The following is a 15,454-nucleotide window of genomic DNA, read 5'->3' on the forward strand; positions in this document are numbered from 1 at the left end:
TTTTGGGGTGGGGGTTGGCGGGTTAGTGCGCGGAAGCAAGGAAGGGAGGGGGTTGGGGACGGGATGAGGAGGGAGGGGCGAGCTAGTCTCCGTTTTGTTTGACGATACTTCAAACGTCAACAAGAAGTAACGTCACCCAACATCGCTTAGAGCACCTTTAAATTAACTAAGTCAATGGATCAGTTCTCACCATCACCCTCTACATATAGCACCAACTCAAGCGTAAACAGATTGTAGTCACATCACTGGAGCCAATGTAAATAAATGAGATCTGTGATTTTTATTTCATTTTACAACCCATTGGCATTTCTGTAATACAGAAAAGATAATCTGGGAGAAAAATAACACTTAAAATGTACATGGACCCAGACACTTCACATACAGTCGGTTAGAGTAAGGAAGTGGTTTGGCCTCCATCTGATCATTAACCTCTTGACGCATTTAGTTTGCAGGGACTGGGAAGTAAAAGTAGGAAAAAAAGACAAAAACGCATCTTGCTTCTGATCTGATGTGATGATCCCTATTGTTGACATTACTTAAACCAAGTGGTCATTTACAGTCTGACATCAGTCATTACAAAACTGACTGGGCCGTTACTTTTTCTTTGTCTTAATACACTTTTGTTGTTGAGGTAAAAAGGAACACAAAAAGTGACATGCTATCAGACAAAAAAAAAGGGCACAGAAAACACGGGGGGGAGTCATGTCCATAAAAAGTAGTTTATGAAATAGCCTACAGGATCTGAACATTTAGCAGGAAAAAGAAATATATAAATAAATAAACAAACAAAGGGGGATGCATTTGGCCTTGTAAAGAGGAAAGGTATTGATCGGGAGGGCAGTTTAGAGATGGTGGTAGTAATGGTGTCAGGGAAAAAAAGAGGTTTTTTCCCACCATTCTTAGACCGTATTAAAAGCATACAAGTCTGTATATTAGGAAATGGAAAGTTAGGAAACATTGGCAATATGTACTATTGTGAATAAAAACATGGATACAAAAACAGACCCCTAAATGCTCTTACTGTAAAGATGTACAGTAATCAGTCAGTCAAGTTACCTTAATTTACCTTTATGTTGAATCCACTTGTTCTCAGACGGCCGCAAGCACTTATGTGATTTCCTGTTTCCCAGAATGCCTTTGTGTCAACTAGGTGCTGCTTTCAAAACTGTCATTTAGATAAAATGAGCTCGCTGCTGTGCCTTGTCGACACTACAGTATCACCTCGAGGCCACTAGGGGGCAGACAGGCGGACCGCAAGTATGTGAGAAAATAAATGAAGTTCCTTTTTGGATCCGTGTGGTCATTGCAGTGACAACTACACTTAACAAATGGACCCAGGGGTTGCAGCCAACGGCAGCGTTTACCTTGTCAAAGTGGAGTGTAACTAACACCCGGGGCAGGTTGAATGACAGTGGTTGACTAAAGTGGATTATTGCCGTGCATGCAGTGTGCAACACAATCCTCAAGCAAGTGTGTGTGATCAGCTGGCTGAGCTCCAGTGTCAAGTGGCTTCCACGCTCTACAGAACTGTTTGAACAGCTGCAAAAAGCCAGGCAGCACGTCAGCTGGCAGGGCATTATGCCACGGCTCGGGTCAAAAAAATGTGTGATCATCAGAGCTTTGTTTTTACAACAGACAGATTTCTAACCGGTTATCACTGTTGGACTTTAAAACATAGCAGCTTACAGTACCTTCAAGAACACTATGGCCCGACAAAATGACGTTTTTTTGAAATATCTGACCGCAGACCAGTTGCTATTGTTCCATCGACAACATTAGCATGGCACTTTGTATGAACTGATCAACATTTCACTTTTAGGAGGTATACAGACATGCTTCTTCAGTTCAAACTGTGTGCAAATGCAGATGATGGAACAATCATTGACAGCACCAATGTTCTTCTCCCATCTCCCAACTTCCACACAATCCTCCCCACCCTGCCTCCCCCCCCCCCCCCACCAAACATCCTCCTCCACATGATTTGTTCCTCTAACTCCTCTCCATCATTGCAGCTCCTTCATCCTGTTGAGGGCGGAGCCTGCCTGGAACCATTCGATCTGCGTCTCGTTAAAGGTGTGGTTTAGTTCCAGGGCCTCCTCGCTGCCGTCACTGTGCTTCACGAGTGCGGTAAGAGGCTGGGGAGAACGAGAACAGGTTCTGATTGCAGACGCTTTTCTGTGACAGCTGTAGGAAGGTTAGGAGACAGCAGCAAACTGTCAGCGAGCGACTTTCCGTCTGTAATGCCCGCTTACCTTTCCTGGAGCGAAGGTTTTGAGTCCCCTGATGGAGATCGTGTCATCAGGGCGGATCTTGTCGTAGTCTGATGGGTTGCTGAAGGTCAGTGGCAGCACGCCCTGCTTCTTCAAGTTAGTTTCTGACAGGAGGGAGACATGTTGGTTATTTGAAAGAATGAATGGTGAGGAATGAATGTGAGGATTTCACACAGTCGTCACTTCAGGTAAAAACCACACATTTCTTTACATAAGTTCAGGAAAAACTACTAAAAATCACTGGACATTGCCCAAAATGGGCCGTCAAAGACTTCTCTTCACATTAGGGCTGAACGATTTTTAAAATAATAATCTAATTGCGATTTTTTTCGAAAATATTGCGATTTAATATGCGATTATTTTTTAAGCTCTTTGTCTTCTGTATTATTCAACAAAGACAAGCAATAAATCATTGTATAGTATGAACAACACAAGATTAGATAGATTAAACAAACTGTTCTTTCCTGGAGGCCAGGCCTGTATGTGATGATGAAATTAGGTGATGCATGAATTTATATAAATGACATCTTTTATTTAACTACTTCAGTCACAGTAGTATATTGAGCACTGACCAAGCCTGGTGTAAACATTCATATGGAAGTCAGAAACAAATCACACAAACTAAAGTGCAGATTACAGAAATATAAAAACAAATATGTGGCTTTACCACACTTAGTAGTATTTAGATTATTTAATTATTATTTACTGTAATAAACATATGTAAACATGTGGATTGCACTTTTTGAACACCGTCTTTGAACTTTACTAGACAGTTAAATAAGTAAAATATAGTATATACACAACGGTGTATTTTTTTTTTTTTACAGCGCACACAGAGGAGCTGCCTCCAGTCCCTCCCTCTCCTCATGAAGTTGCGTGCCGTGTGCATGACAGCGTCAACGTTGCACTCAGAGACAGAGAGGCTACCGTTAGGTTAGTAGTAGCATGCTGCTGCTGGTCTTGTCGTGGGATTAACTGTACTAATAGAACCGTTGAAACACCGCGGCCACGCTGCTGTGAAAGCTCCCTGAACGTCATTTATCAGTCTGGTTGTTACCCCTCCCTGTGGCAGTCTCCTCCACTCTATATCTTTATAATGGAGCTAGCTAACTGGAGCTAACTGCTAATCAGAGCTAATCGTTGCTAACCGGGCCTTCAGTTCTGCGTGCCTGTATCCATTAACTGCATGTATGGACTCGAGCCCGAATAAAACCCTTCATTTTATTAAAATGGCTGTAAAAGTTTTAAACTACAACTCAGAGTTGTTTGAATGACAGAAATCTGCTCAAGGTACGGCGTAGCGTTAGCATGCTAAGTTGATGCTTTCTCTGCGGAGTGCAGACTGATTTGCTCTCGCGAGTCACGTGACCAAATCGCAGCCTTTGTGATTAGGAAATCGTGTTTTAACATATCGCGATATTATTGCAAATGCGATTAATCGTTCAGCCCTACTTGGCATATAGAATTTTACGACAGTACTGTCCATTTTCAGCAGTTATTGTGCAGTACCGTGAATTCTGGCGAAGCTCTTGACAATTATGGCTTTTCCTCCCAGATGTCTGGGCTCCAGCGCAGCGTGCTCTCTGCTGGAGCCCTCACCGTAGTTGTCATCTCCCACCACAACCCAGGACACACTGTTGGCCTACACACACAGACAAGGATGGAAAGAGTGTTAAGCCGGTATAGTGTTTACAGCATTGTTCACCTGCACCACGCAACACAAGACAGATGTATCGAACGTGATCAGGCTGTCTTGCTTTAATTGTATTCCCCACAGCAACTGTGTGAACTGTTGGTTCAAAACACATTCATCTTACAATGAGGACGATCAAACAGAGAAAAGCAGCAGATCCTCACATTCCCTCACCAGTGTAAGGTTGGAGTTTTTGCTTGAAAACTAGTAATTGTGTTGTCAGATTTGTTGTGAATACATTTTCTAAAAAAGAATAATGGAATAAATGACAAAAACAAAAAGTAAAGAGACGGATGTGATTCTTTTTAGAGCAGAAATACAGTGTAGTAGATGGGGGCCCACTCCAAGTCTGTGCATGCCAAATTAAAAAAGCAATACAAAGTAGCGGTGTGCTGCCAAAGAGCAGCTTTGGCCCAAAAATCCAGTACCTGCACCCTTTCCCCTCTGCAGTCCTCACCTTGTAGTGACGGGCGACATCGGGGACCTGTCCGTACTCCCCTGTCAGGTAGTTCTTAATCTTGTTGATGGCATCGTTCTCGCTGTTGACTGCACCGATCAGCATGTTGTTGGAGATGTTATCCAGGTGGCCGCGGAACTTCAGCCAAGGTCCGGCAGCGCTGATGTGGTCTGTGGTGCATTTGCCCTTCACCTGTGGAGACGGGGAACGGCAAAACATTAAAAAGATTTCAACTCTAAATACAGCCACAGTGAGGACATTTAAAGACGCAACGGGGGGCAGACCTTGATGAGGACCTTCATGTCCTCGAGATCACCGCCACACCATTTTCCAAAGGGCTCCAGCAGCTGTAGCCGGTTGCTTGTAGGGCTGACGTCCACCTTAACGCTGGAGCCATCAGGGGGCGGGTGCTGGTAGGTGTCCTGGCCCGGGTCAAAGTCCTTGGCAGGTAGTTCATCTCCGTTGGGGGGGTCCAGCTTGAACTTCTCGCCGTTGGCGGCTGTGAGGTAATCCGTCTCTGGGTTGAAGTTTAATGTGCCGGCGATTGCGAGTGCAGTGACAATCTGAGGAAGAAAAGGAGATGCGGGGCGTTTAGCTTCAAAAATGGAAACCTGTGCTTATCATTCAGTAGTGTGGATTTGGTGCGAGTTTACCTCAGGGGAGGTAACAAAGGCGTGTGTTGCAGGGTTAGCGTCATTCCTGGCAGTGAAGTTTCTGTTGAAGGAAGTGACGATCGTGTTCTTCTCTCCCTTTTTCACATCCTGCCTGAATGCAAAACACAACATATATATTTTAACTTAAAGCTACATTGTGTAAGAATTTCTCCCATATAGCAGTGAAACTGTGTATGACAACCAACTGAATATTACTTTCTAGCCCTTCCCATTCCGAGCGCATTTTAACTCCTACGCTGGCCCAACCCAAAATTAGCTTTTAGTATCTCCATCGTTTACACGCAGCTGTTCTAGCCACTCCAATATTAACTTTGGTCTTGTTGCTTTGCCTGTCGCGTTGCCGTTTTAATTCTCTTTTTCTCTTCCTTGGCGACTCCGTTACACGTCCTCGAGAATAGGCGTGATCCTCCATCTTCAACAGACTTTTAAATCTGCCGGCAGTCGCGAATAATTTCCCAGCTGGCATTCGTCACGGTGCCACTGAGTGTAAAAGCGCGAAAGGCGGAGGTATGTCCCTCTTTGGCTAATGTATTTTAAAGATGGAGGCGCAACATGGCGGCCGTCATTCAAGCGACTCGCTCGTATGTATTCTGAATGATTCTGAATGGCAGTGGCAATGATTAGCTGGTGGAAGTAATTACACATGAATGAGTACATATTTGTGAAAGAACTAAGAGGGTTTTTGCTAAGAATCAACTAAAAAAAAAAATTAAAAAAAATCACACAATGTAGGTTTAAAGAAAACACAAGTTATATTGACCTATTTGGACACTGTAAGTCATGACACAAGACCCTACCTGTCCCACTGTCCAATGCAGGGTCCACATGCGTTGGCCAGGACCACGCCTCCAACATCACCAAGGATCTTTGACTACAGGAAGACACAAACACATTTGAGCTTTGACATCACCCAGAGATACATCAACAGTACGGAGGGAAGTGCAACCACACTGCCACACTCACATATCCATCTCTTTCGATGGTAGCACGGATCTGCTCCGAGCCGGGGGTGACTGTGAACTGAGCTTTGCACGTCAGGCCTTTATCCAAAGCCTGCTTGGCCACAGAGGCAGCGCGGCCCATGTCCTCGTAGCTGGAGTTGGTACAGCTGCCGATCAACCCTAAAAAAAAAAAAAAAAAAAAAAAAAAAAATGGTATCTCAGAAAGCAACTCACTGTTCATTTTCATGCACATGAAATGTAGCGAGGGCAATAGCAGGAGTATGACTAAAGCTGTGCAGCCTGTTCTATCTCAGTTCAGTTCTTACCAACTTTAACCTCCAGCGGCCAGCCGTTCTTCTCAGCAATAGCACCTACTTCAGACACCGGGTGAGCCAGGTCAGGGGTGAAGGGTCCGTTAATGTGGGGCTTCAGCTAGAGAAACAGGAGGAAATCACTTATTCTCAAATAAACCTAACTCTGTGCCTGGAGCTGCCAAGTAAACTTCTCATGTATGTATACATTTTGCAGCGTATTCATGTTTAATTATAATGGCACAATGTGTATAAGAAGTAGAGCAGAATTCTGGCTGGAGATGTTTCCAGCATTGGTAACAAACACTAATCTATCATATTTGCACTATTCCCATGAAGACCAGGAGCCAACAACCCATAAAATCCCTGATTTTACAGTACTAAGCAGAAGTATTTAAAAAAAAGTCTCAGTCCATGATATAGATATATATATATATGATATATATATATATATATATGATATATATATATATATATATATATATATATATATATATATATATATATATATATATATATATATATATATATATATATATATATATCATATATATATATATATATATATATATATATCATATATATATATATATATATATATATATATAAAAAGTATAATTAAAGTACAGTATAAAAAGTGTGTTTTCTAATAAGCTGTAAAAAAAGAAAAAGAAAAAACTAATGGAAATAAAAACTATTTCATGTTGCTCTACACTTTGAAGTATCCACTGAAGGCAGAAAGATTATTTAAAAATAAAAACAGATAAAGGGCAGACCTGGTCCAGATTGAGCTCGATGAGCTCGTCATACTCGCAGCCTTCATCTGGTACCAACGAGTCGGAGTATTCATCAGCCAGGGCAGCGATCTCTGGGAAGAAACGTGAGCGTAAGTGTCGAGACTAACAAGCAGGTAGATTTGCTTCACTCACCAGCCAAGAAAACAATGGTAATCTATTGAGTGGCTGGTGAAATCTTCAACATTCACTAGCCATTTGGCTGGCGGACGAAAAAGTTATTTTTGAACCCTGCTAACAAGACACCAAGCTTTCATTTAGAACAGGCCGGTCTTCCCTCGTCTCTGTCAGTATGAAAAAAACATTAGATAAAATTATAATGATATGGCCAAAGCCCTAAACATACGTCCACGTCCAGTCTTCTCCAGGTAGGTCCTCATGCGGTGGTTGTAGGGGAACACTGAGGTCGTGGCTCCAATCTCTGCTCCCATGTTGCAGATGGTGGCCATTCCTGGTAGGGGTGCATGATATATCGACTCAATATCGTTATCGCAATATCACGTTGTGCAATATTATATCAAAAGGGGTTGCAATATTTTGTTTATATTGTGGAGCGCTGCGTCCCGTGCGTTGGCTGTGTGGCTTAGTTGTGTTTGATTTAGAGCCCACTTGAGACGCTATAATGATCATCATTTCATTGGCCAGTTACCGTGCCACTTGCACATGTTAGTACACGTCAGTGCATGGGTCCACTACGTGACAAACCCTATGGAGCGTACCATGTGTGTGCATATTTCAACAGAGTGACAGTGTAGGTGAAGAAATAGATAGAGACAACTACAACGGAACAAATCAGAGAAGCGAAAGAAAAGTTGTGTCCTGTTCTCTTTATTTATTTTATACTGTCCAACCAGTAAAACATGTCCTATTCTGTAGACATGGTCCTTATTTATTTATTCATGTTGTACCAGTCCAATATGACCGTCAGTTGAAATAAACCTTGTATTTGTTATGAATCTATTTTGATGTGTTTTCCCATAACGTTTGTAATTTTACATATGTTTAAAAAATATCAAAATTAATATTGAAATCGCAATATTCATAATCGATATCGCAATATCACATTTTGTCAATATCGTGCAACCCCAATTCCTGGGCAGGATGAAACCCACACATCACACAACTAAACCGATGAATAATTCGTATGTGCCAACAGCTGAGAAGCAAAATTAAAAAAAATTTTTTTTTAAAAGTGTAATGAAGTCAAGTTTTAACTCACCAGTGCAGGAAATGGAGTCAACTCCTGGTCCGTGGTACTCTACGATGGCTCCGGTGCCTCCCTTCACTGTCAGGATGCCGGCCACCTTCAAGATGACATCCTTAGGAGACGTCCAGCCTGAGAGGGTACCGGTCAACTTCACGCCAATCACCTTTGACAAAGATCGGGGAGTTAATAGCGGTGAGGAAGTTCAGAGGTGGATAGAAGAACAACTACTGTTACTGAAGAAGGAAAACACGGAACATTTCAGATAAGGGCGACAGGGAAAACAAGACGGTCCGAGAAGACACAGACAGGAGAATGTATCGGATCCTGCTAACCTTGGGGCACTTGAGCTCCCAGGCGATTCCTGCCATGACATCTACAGCGTCTGCTCCTCCAACGCCGATGCAGATGGAACCAAGCCCTCCGCCGTTTGGTGTGTGGGAATCTGTGCCGATTAGCATCACTCCTGGGTAGGCGTAATTCTCTAGGATGATCTGTTTGGAAAGGAAATCTGACCGTTAGGGTTGGGTAACGTTCACATTTTTACCGGTGCCTGAAATTCGGTTCCGGTACCCAACGGTACCTTTTTTCGGTACTTTCCTTCTGTAATAACAAAAAATGTATTTCAAATTGTAGAAATTATTCCAAACCTATTTGTCCTATTAATTTAGAACATTTTTTTATTTATTTAGAACATTTTACACACCACACAAAATACAACACCTCCCCTCCCAAACCCGTCCCTACAACCTATTAAATCAAATAATTACTCATTTCTTACACTGCACTTTTTTTTCTATTCTGTTTTAGCCTGTTTTTAACTGCTCTTTAATGTTTTATGTAAAGCACTTTGAATTTCCTTGTTGATGAAATGTGCTATAGAAATAAAGTTGCCTTGCCTTACAACCTCCAGCCTGTCAGTCTATCACCAGGGCATAGAGAACACTGTGTCTGCCTGTCTCAGAGGAAGTGTAACGGCACCACGACCGCTTTTGGCTCACCATTATATTATATTGCAGAGAACGCTGTCTGCATGAAGTTTTGAAAAGCGTAACCACACTTGCAATCGCTTTACCGTGACTCAATTTGACTTAAACTGAAGAGGAGACACAATTTCGCTCCATCCCCACCCCTGCATGTGTGTATGTGTGTCGGAGCCTCGCTCTCTGTCAAACATACAGAGGACAGATAAGCTCGCCCTTATGTGCTCTCAGGTACCGAAATTTGGCACTGTTTGATTTAACGTGAATCAGTCCTCGTAGAGCTGAAGATCTTTGTGGTCTTAATTTCTATAATTTTACACGGGCTCGGGCCGGGCATCAGGTGATGCGTTTCAATTAGCGCGACAATTTATGCTGAGGAGGTGAAACGGAGGCTGGCCTCTGGAGGACTTATTTTATTTCTTTGTTCCAACTTCCAAGTGTCCTACAGCCTACGTTAGTCATGAATAAATCATGTTAAAATATGTATAAATGACTCACTCTTGACAAAAAGCAAAAGAGCTGTGTGCGTGCGCACATTTGAATAATGTTGGGCTGTAAACGGGTTCGGGCTTTTAAAAAGCTGTCAATCAAAATGTACTTGTCGGGCTCGGGCCTTGTCGGGCCTAACTTTTAAGGCCCGATTATAGCTCTACTCGGTAGTACCGACGTAATTCGGTCGGTACCCAAAAAAGTACAGAGTTTGGTACCCAACCCCACTGAACGTTAGTGTGCTAAAATTACAGTGGCTTTGTCGTTTCAGGGCACCGCATCCAAACTTTAGGCATGAATACCTGATGGATGATTCCAGAGCCTGGTTTCCAGAAGCCAACTCCATACTTTGCCCCAGCGCTGGACAGGAATTTGTAGACCTCCTGGTTGACTTCCTAGGATGAGAACCACGATGACAATTCAATGCATGTTAACAAAGATATTACTTTTGAGACATTCGTTTTGATTACTGTAAACAACTAAGAGCCGTCACCTTTGCTCTTGCCAGATCCTGCACTCCTCCGGTCTGGGCCTCGATCAGGTGGTCACAGTGGATGGTGGAGGGCACGGCTACCTTCGGCAGGCCGCTGCTGATGAACTGGAGCATCGCCATCTGGGCCGTGGCGTCCTGCATGGCCACGCGGTCGGGACGCAGCCGCAGGTACGTGCGACCGCGGTCGATCTCCTGGTTGTGGGGGTCATCGAGGTGGCCGTATACGATCTTCTCTGACAGGGTGAGTGGCCGGTTGAGTCTGGACAGAAAAATAAAAAAAAACAGCATTTTATTAGTAGTAGGGTGCTGCGGCATCAGACAAAGTTTCAACATGGAACATGTCAGACATTGAGAACACAGGTACATTATAGAAACAAATAAAATGTGTGGCCGGGTTGGGTCAGTGGGTAGAGCAGGCGCACATATACTTCGAGGCTTATGCCTCCATGCAGAGTTCCAGGGTTCGAGTCCGACCTGAGACGATTTCCTGCATGCCTTCCCCCTCTCTCTCCCCTTTCTCACCTAGCTGTCCTATCAATTAAAGGTGGAAAAGCCCAAAAAATAATCTGATGCACCCAAAAAAGATAATGCACTGTGAGTCACGCTGACTGACGAAAGTTGGTAAAGGCTGCTACTATGATGACAAACTGTGGTAAAGGGAAAACAAACACTAGACATCAAACAGAGCATATATAGAGTAGATTAGGAGAGTGCTGACCTTTTTCGCACAATGTCAATGTTGGATTGGAGTCTCTCATAATTGACGAAGGAAGTGGGCTCGAAGCGGCTCATAGACACCTTGGCCTTGGCTCTGTAAGCTGCTGATACATGCAGGCGCCGTGCCCCATGGCCCAGAGCCAGCTAGAGACAACAACAACAACAACAAAAACATACAAGTATGGTGAGAATAATTACAGAGCTGTGGACAAAACCAGACACACTGTTGTAAATTCCACACTGCTGTCCCACATACAGAATGTACGTATTTGAAAAGTAAGATTAGCCCTCACTCAAAAACGGCTTTGAAAATGTTTGTATCAATTTTGGATTTTTTGGAAAATCTTTTTGAAATAAAGCAGAAAGAGCAAAATGAGAAAATGTATCTAAAATCGCGTTGATATGGAAACATGACTTCAATTATGCCCCCCCCCCCCCCCTTGAGCTGGGCACTTATTAACCCATAAACTCACTCCAATTACTAATGGGTCTTTGTAAAGCATGGTATCAATAGAAGATAGTAGACTCCCTCAAAATAGATTAAAAAAAATGATGTATCAAATATGAAACCCGAGAGAACAACAAACTGTCAGACAACTTAAGGTCTCCAATGACCAATGTGTGTTAAAGATTAGCCATCATTCAGGGAAAGAACTGACAGTGAGCAGCTGAACCTACAGCCATTAACCAGCTGACTTCTGGTGTCAAGCAGCTGGTAGGAAAGAGTTCTCTCATTCAATGGAGTGCTGTCAATCGATTAAGGAGTCAATTCAAGAGTTAATATATAAATATCAATTGGAAATCCAAGTATGGTGCAGGTACATCAATCACAATCAAACCTAGGCTGGGAAGTCTATTACTTTCTATTGGTGTAAACCTTATATGGTATTTTTAGGAGCTGGGATGCACAGATTTTTTTTTTTTTTTTACTAAAGTAATACTACAGAGCTTTTACTGGCTCAAGATCCTCCAATGCCAGCTGGAAATGACAGTTACTCAGTCCAATGTGTGTGTTTGTGATTTTACAAACATACAAAGACATATCCTAGTTCATTATATCTACATCAGAAGAAGATGTTCCGATTTTAGTTTTTTTTCTACATCATGTAGCCATCAAAGCTTGAATAGAGCTCAATTAGAGCTCACTTTGGGTTCAGATATTAGAGTTTAGACACCAGGTGGTCCGTTATTATTAGGACAGCTGTATACATCTTAATAGCACACTGCTGTTAAAGGACATATGACATAACGTTACACCCTGTCAACTTTACAACAGACTTTCTCTTGGAGCAATTGCACCAAAAAAAGAGACGGGCAGCAAAAGAGTGTTTGCTGTATTACTTGCTATAATTTAACAATGTTCTGTGTTTCCCACGCTGGTCACCTCTGTGTCTGCTGGGAGCTCTAACCTTGTGGTTAACCTTGCTTTTAAACACCAAGCTCCATTTCTAAAGCTAACCTAGCTCTGTTCGTTTAAGGAATGATTATATAGGTAATGACTTCTTGTAAACGGAGACATTAGGCATGTTTTATTAAGCCAGTGCAAAGCTAGTCGGAGCCCACTGGATGCGTTCAGTGCAGTCAGGACACGATGACCTGGCCAACGAGCCGGTGACCGTTTCACAGCTTATTTATTCACAGCAACCGCTCTTAAAGCTTTAATTAGGTCAGGTTAACACTTCAAAGGATTTGTTTAATGTAAGATAGCAAGATGACATCCTTCACTGATTTATAAATAGGGCAGAATTAGCCAATTTTCATCTCTTACCTGGAGCCGGGCGACAGTGAGACAGTAGGTTGCCATTTTGTTCACTGACAAAGATGTGTCGGTCAGTGGTGACGTCACGAGTTTATAAACCGCGGTCTCGCAGGTCCTTGAAGGACAAAATATGTACAGTAGTTTGATTTTTATTCAGATTGTTAAAAAATGTAATTTAAACTTCTGTTTATCACTCTAGTATATGTCGTTTTTACATATATTCTGACATTCCAACCATGCAAGATAGCATTTCAATATATGATTGACTTTTATAAAACTGAAAGGATCTTGAAAAGAAGAGGCGTGTCAGTTTAAAATGTATTTCTACTTTTTATTTAGAAAGATATAATTCTTGCACAGCCAGTACTGTATAATGAAAAACAATTAATATATTGTATTTTTTGTTAAAATATAAAAAAAAGAAAGTAAAATATAATATTAAGTTCTCTTAATACATCCATGAGCAAGACACAGTCGATAATCGTCTTCTGATAGGCGCCGCTAGGTGGCGGTACTTGGTACTGGGCCTCCTCTTACTAAGTTTACCGGTCAAAGGTGAAAGTTGAACCAAATCAGCAGCGCTCGCCTTACGTTAGCCAACTATGGCTAAACATCATCCAGATTTGATCTTTTGCAGAAAACAAGCCGGTGTCGGTATGTTTAAGCCTATTTTTTTTTTATTTCACACTTTATTTAGCACTGTTCTTTTTGTTGCTGCTGGGGGTCTTTTATTGTTGTTTTGCTCGAGATAACGCTAGCTGCCATGCTAACGGTAGCAGCATGGATTTCATTGAAAGAATGTTAGCCATGAGCTTAGAAACGTCTACAGGTCTGTCGCTGACTAATGTTAACAGTTTGACGGAACATTATTTCATGGTATTTAATAATGGGTTGTACTGTAACATATGAGGAAGTAATGTGCTATTCGCTCTAATGAACTGTTAGCCAGCCTGGCAACACTGACTGACTCTGACTGCTTTGTTTTTATTCCTCAGCTATCGGAAGGCTTTGTGAGAAATGTAAGTATTTCCTCCTATTATTAGTATCACAAAGTATGTGTTTCCCCCTCTAAGCTTAAAGTGATTCATACCTGATCTTTATGAGTTTGTTTTTCCTAACCTTTACATCTGTTTCAGTAACGTTAGGTCTGCATAAGCATAGATTTTTATTGATCCCAAAAATGGGAAATTACAGTGTAAGAGCAGCAAAATATCAGACACGCAGCACACATACAGAATATACATGAAATACATGGAATAATAAAAGGATAGAATACAAGAACAAATATTTAGAATATATAGAAGTTGGGAATAAAAATGTACAATTACTTAACTAGTATTGATAAAGAGATGTAGATAAACTATTGTGCAAGTTGCACTTAGTGCAGTTGTGATAATCACCTTCAAAATCCAATCATGGTTTCCTAGCTAAAAAGAAGTATTGGTTCATATCTTTATATTTATTTATATATATATATATATATATATATATATATATATATATATATATATATATAAATTAATTTTATTTATTTATTTATTTATTTATTAATTAATTAATAAATAATAATTATTTTTATTTTTTTTCTAACCTTATGTACTAATATACTTTCCACGTTGTTGTTGTTAAACCTTTTGACATTCATACAAGCATGTGATTACTCAGTAAGCACTTGAGTCCTGCTGCAGGGATTGATTATTTGATGGACTGAAACTGAATTCATGTATCAATGTAGAAATATTTCAAGCAAAGATGGGTTGTAAATTGCCTCATCAGACAGATTTTACATTACAAAGATTTGCAGCTGTGAAATATTTCAATGATGCATTCTCTCAACTTTGATTTAGTTGCAGTCGTTGTTCAACTATGGTGGAGGCTGTGTTAGTCTGTTACAAATAATATCTTTTATTTGCTCATATTTCCCACATAATTTAATGCCTCCCCTTATTTTCTCAATCAATTTTCTCTCTCTCTCTTGTCCCTGCTCCTCTTAGGTGATGGAAAATGTGTCATCTGTGATTCCTATGTGAGGCCGTGCACGCTGGTGCGCATCTGTGATGAGTGTAACTACGGCTCCTATCAGGGACGCTGCGTGATCTGCGGAGGCCCCGGAGTATCTGATGCCTACTACTGTAAAGAGTGCACCATCCAGGAGAAAGATGTGAGTGTCCTTAAGCACACTACACTTCTTTTTTTTTTTCATCCGTCACAGAAAAGAGCCTGTATAAGGATTTAAGCATTAAGCCATGTTTGTGAGATTTTTGTTAACTTGCATTACTTACTATTGATGTTTTTTTAAACAGGCTTTTTCTGTTTCCTTTACAGCGGGATGGCTGTCCTAAGATTGTGAATTTGGGCAGCTCTAAAACGGATCTGTTTTATGAAAGGAAGAAGTATGGCTTCAAGAAGAGGTGAAGACACCACGGCCCAGTTCTTGTTTTAGTTTTTCAGTTTTTGCAGATTTTCTTTCAAACCTCAAGAAACATTTTTTGACTTGTCAATAAAACTCTGTTTTATATTTCTGTCTTGATGTCCCTGTCTGGGCACGTTGCCTATATGCTCGCACAGTGCTTGATAATGTAAATAGGCTCTCCATTGTGAACAAGAGTGGAGACTTAATGTGTTTTTAGGTTGCTTAAACAAATATGATCAGATAAACTGACTGTACC

General features: G+C 41.3%; 2 protein-coding genes across 2 annotated transcripts; one reads left to right on the forward strand and one right to left on the reverse strand.

Moving 5' to 3' along the window:
- Positions 1 to 261: 261 nt before the first annotated feature.
- On the reverse strand, positions 262 to 12,882 carry aco2 (aconitase 2, mitochondrial). The gene is made up of 17 exons (XM_031297946.2): positions 12,795 to 12,882; positions 11,028 to 11,170; positions 10,310 to 10,568; positions 10,119 to 10,211; positions 8,680 to 8,838; positions 8,360 to 8,510; positions 7,487 to 7,591; positions 7,123 to 7,214; positions 6,362 to 6,467; positions 6,058 to 6,215; positions 5,892 to 5,965; positions 5,074 to 5,185; positions 4,705 to 4,983; positions 4,421 to 4,612; positions 3,780 to 3,912; positions 2,253 to 2,374; positions 262 to 2,135 (listed from the first exon to the last, which is right to left on the reverse strand). The coding sequence occupies exons 1-17, from the start codon at positions 12,828 to 12,830 to the stop codon at positions 2,004 to 2,006; spliced, it is 2,346 nt and encodes a 781-aa protein (XP_031153806.1). The 5' UTR covers positions 12,831 to 12,882; the 3' UTR covers positions 262 to 2,003.
- A 378-nt stretch (positions 12,883 to 13,260) lies between these two features.
- Positions 13,261 to 15,303, forward strand: phf5a (PHD finger protein 5A). Its single transcript, XM_031297967.2, has 4 exons — positions 13,261 to 13,439; positions 13,781 to 13,804; positions 14,780 to 14,946; positions 15,111 to 15,303. Exons 1-4 carry the CDS (start codon positions 13,388 to 13,390, stop codon positions 15,198 to 15,200), a joined length of 333 nt encoding a protein of 110 aa, XP_031153827.1. The 5' UTR covers positions 13,261 to 13,387; the 3' UTR covers positions 15,201 to 15,303.
- Positions 15,304 to 15,454: the final 151 nt, after the last annotated feature.

The sequence above is a fragment of the Sander lucioperca genome, chromosome 22, assembly GCF_008315115.2.
Source record: "Sander lucioperca isolate FBNREF2018 chromosome 22, SLUC_FBN_1.2, whole genome shotgun sequence".
NCBI classification, from domain to species: domain Eukaryota; kingdom Metazoa; phylum Chordata; class Actinopteri; order Perciformes; family Percidae; genus Sander; species Sander lucioperca.

What these genes read in the sequence shown, in the direction of transcription:
- aco2 (XM_031297946.2), bottom strand. Translation starts at nt 12,830, where the DNA reads ATGGCAACCTACTGTCTCACTGTCGCCCGGCTCCAG. An exon ending in TCGAGCTCAATCTGGACCAG is followed by an intron (nt 6,468 to 7,122) that starts GTCTGCCCTTTA and finishes CTGTTTCTCTAG; the next exon opens with CTGAAGCCCCACATTAACGG. An exon ending in ATGTCGCCCGTCACTACAAG is followed by an intron (nt 3,913 to 4,420) that starts GTGAGGACTGCA and finishes CTGTGTGTGTAG; the next exon opens with GCCAACAGTGTGTCCTGGGT.
- phf5a (XM_031297967.2), top strand. Translation starts at nt 13,388, where the DNA reads ATGGCTAAACATCATCCAGATTTGATCTTTTGCAGAAAACAAGCCGGT. An exon ending in CGGAAGGCTTTGTGAGAAAT is followed by an intron (nt 13,805 to 14,779) that starts GTAAGTATTTCC and finishes TGCTCCTCTTAG; the next exon opens with GTGATGGAAAATGTGTCATC. An exon ending in GCACCATCCAGGAGAAAGAT is followed by an intron (nt 14,947 to 15,110) that starts GTGAGTGTCCTT and finishes TTTCCTTTACAG; the next exon opens with CGGGATGGCTGTCCTAAGAT.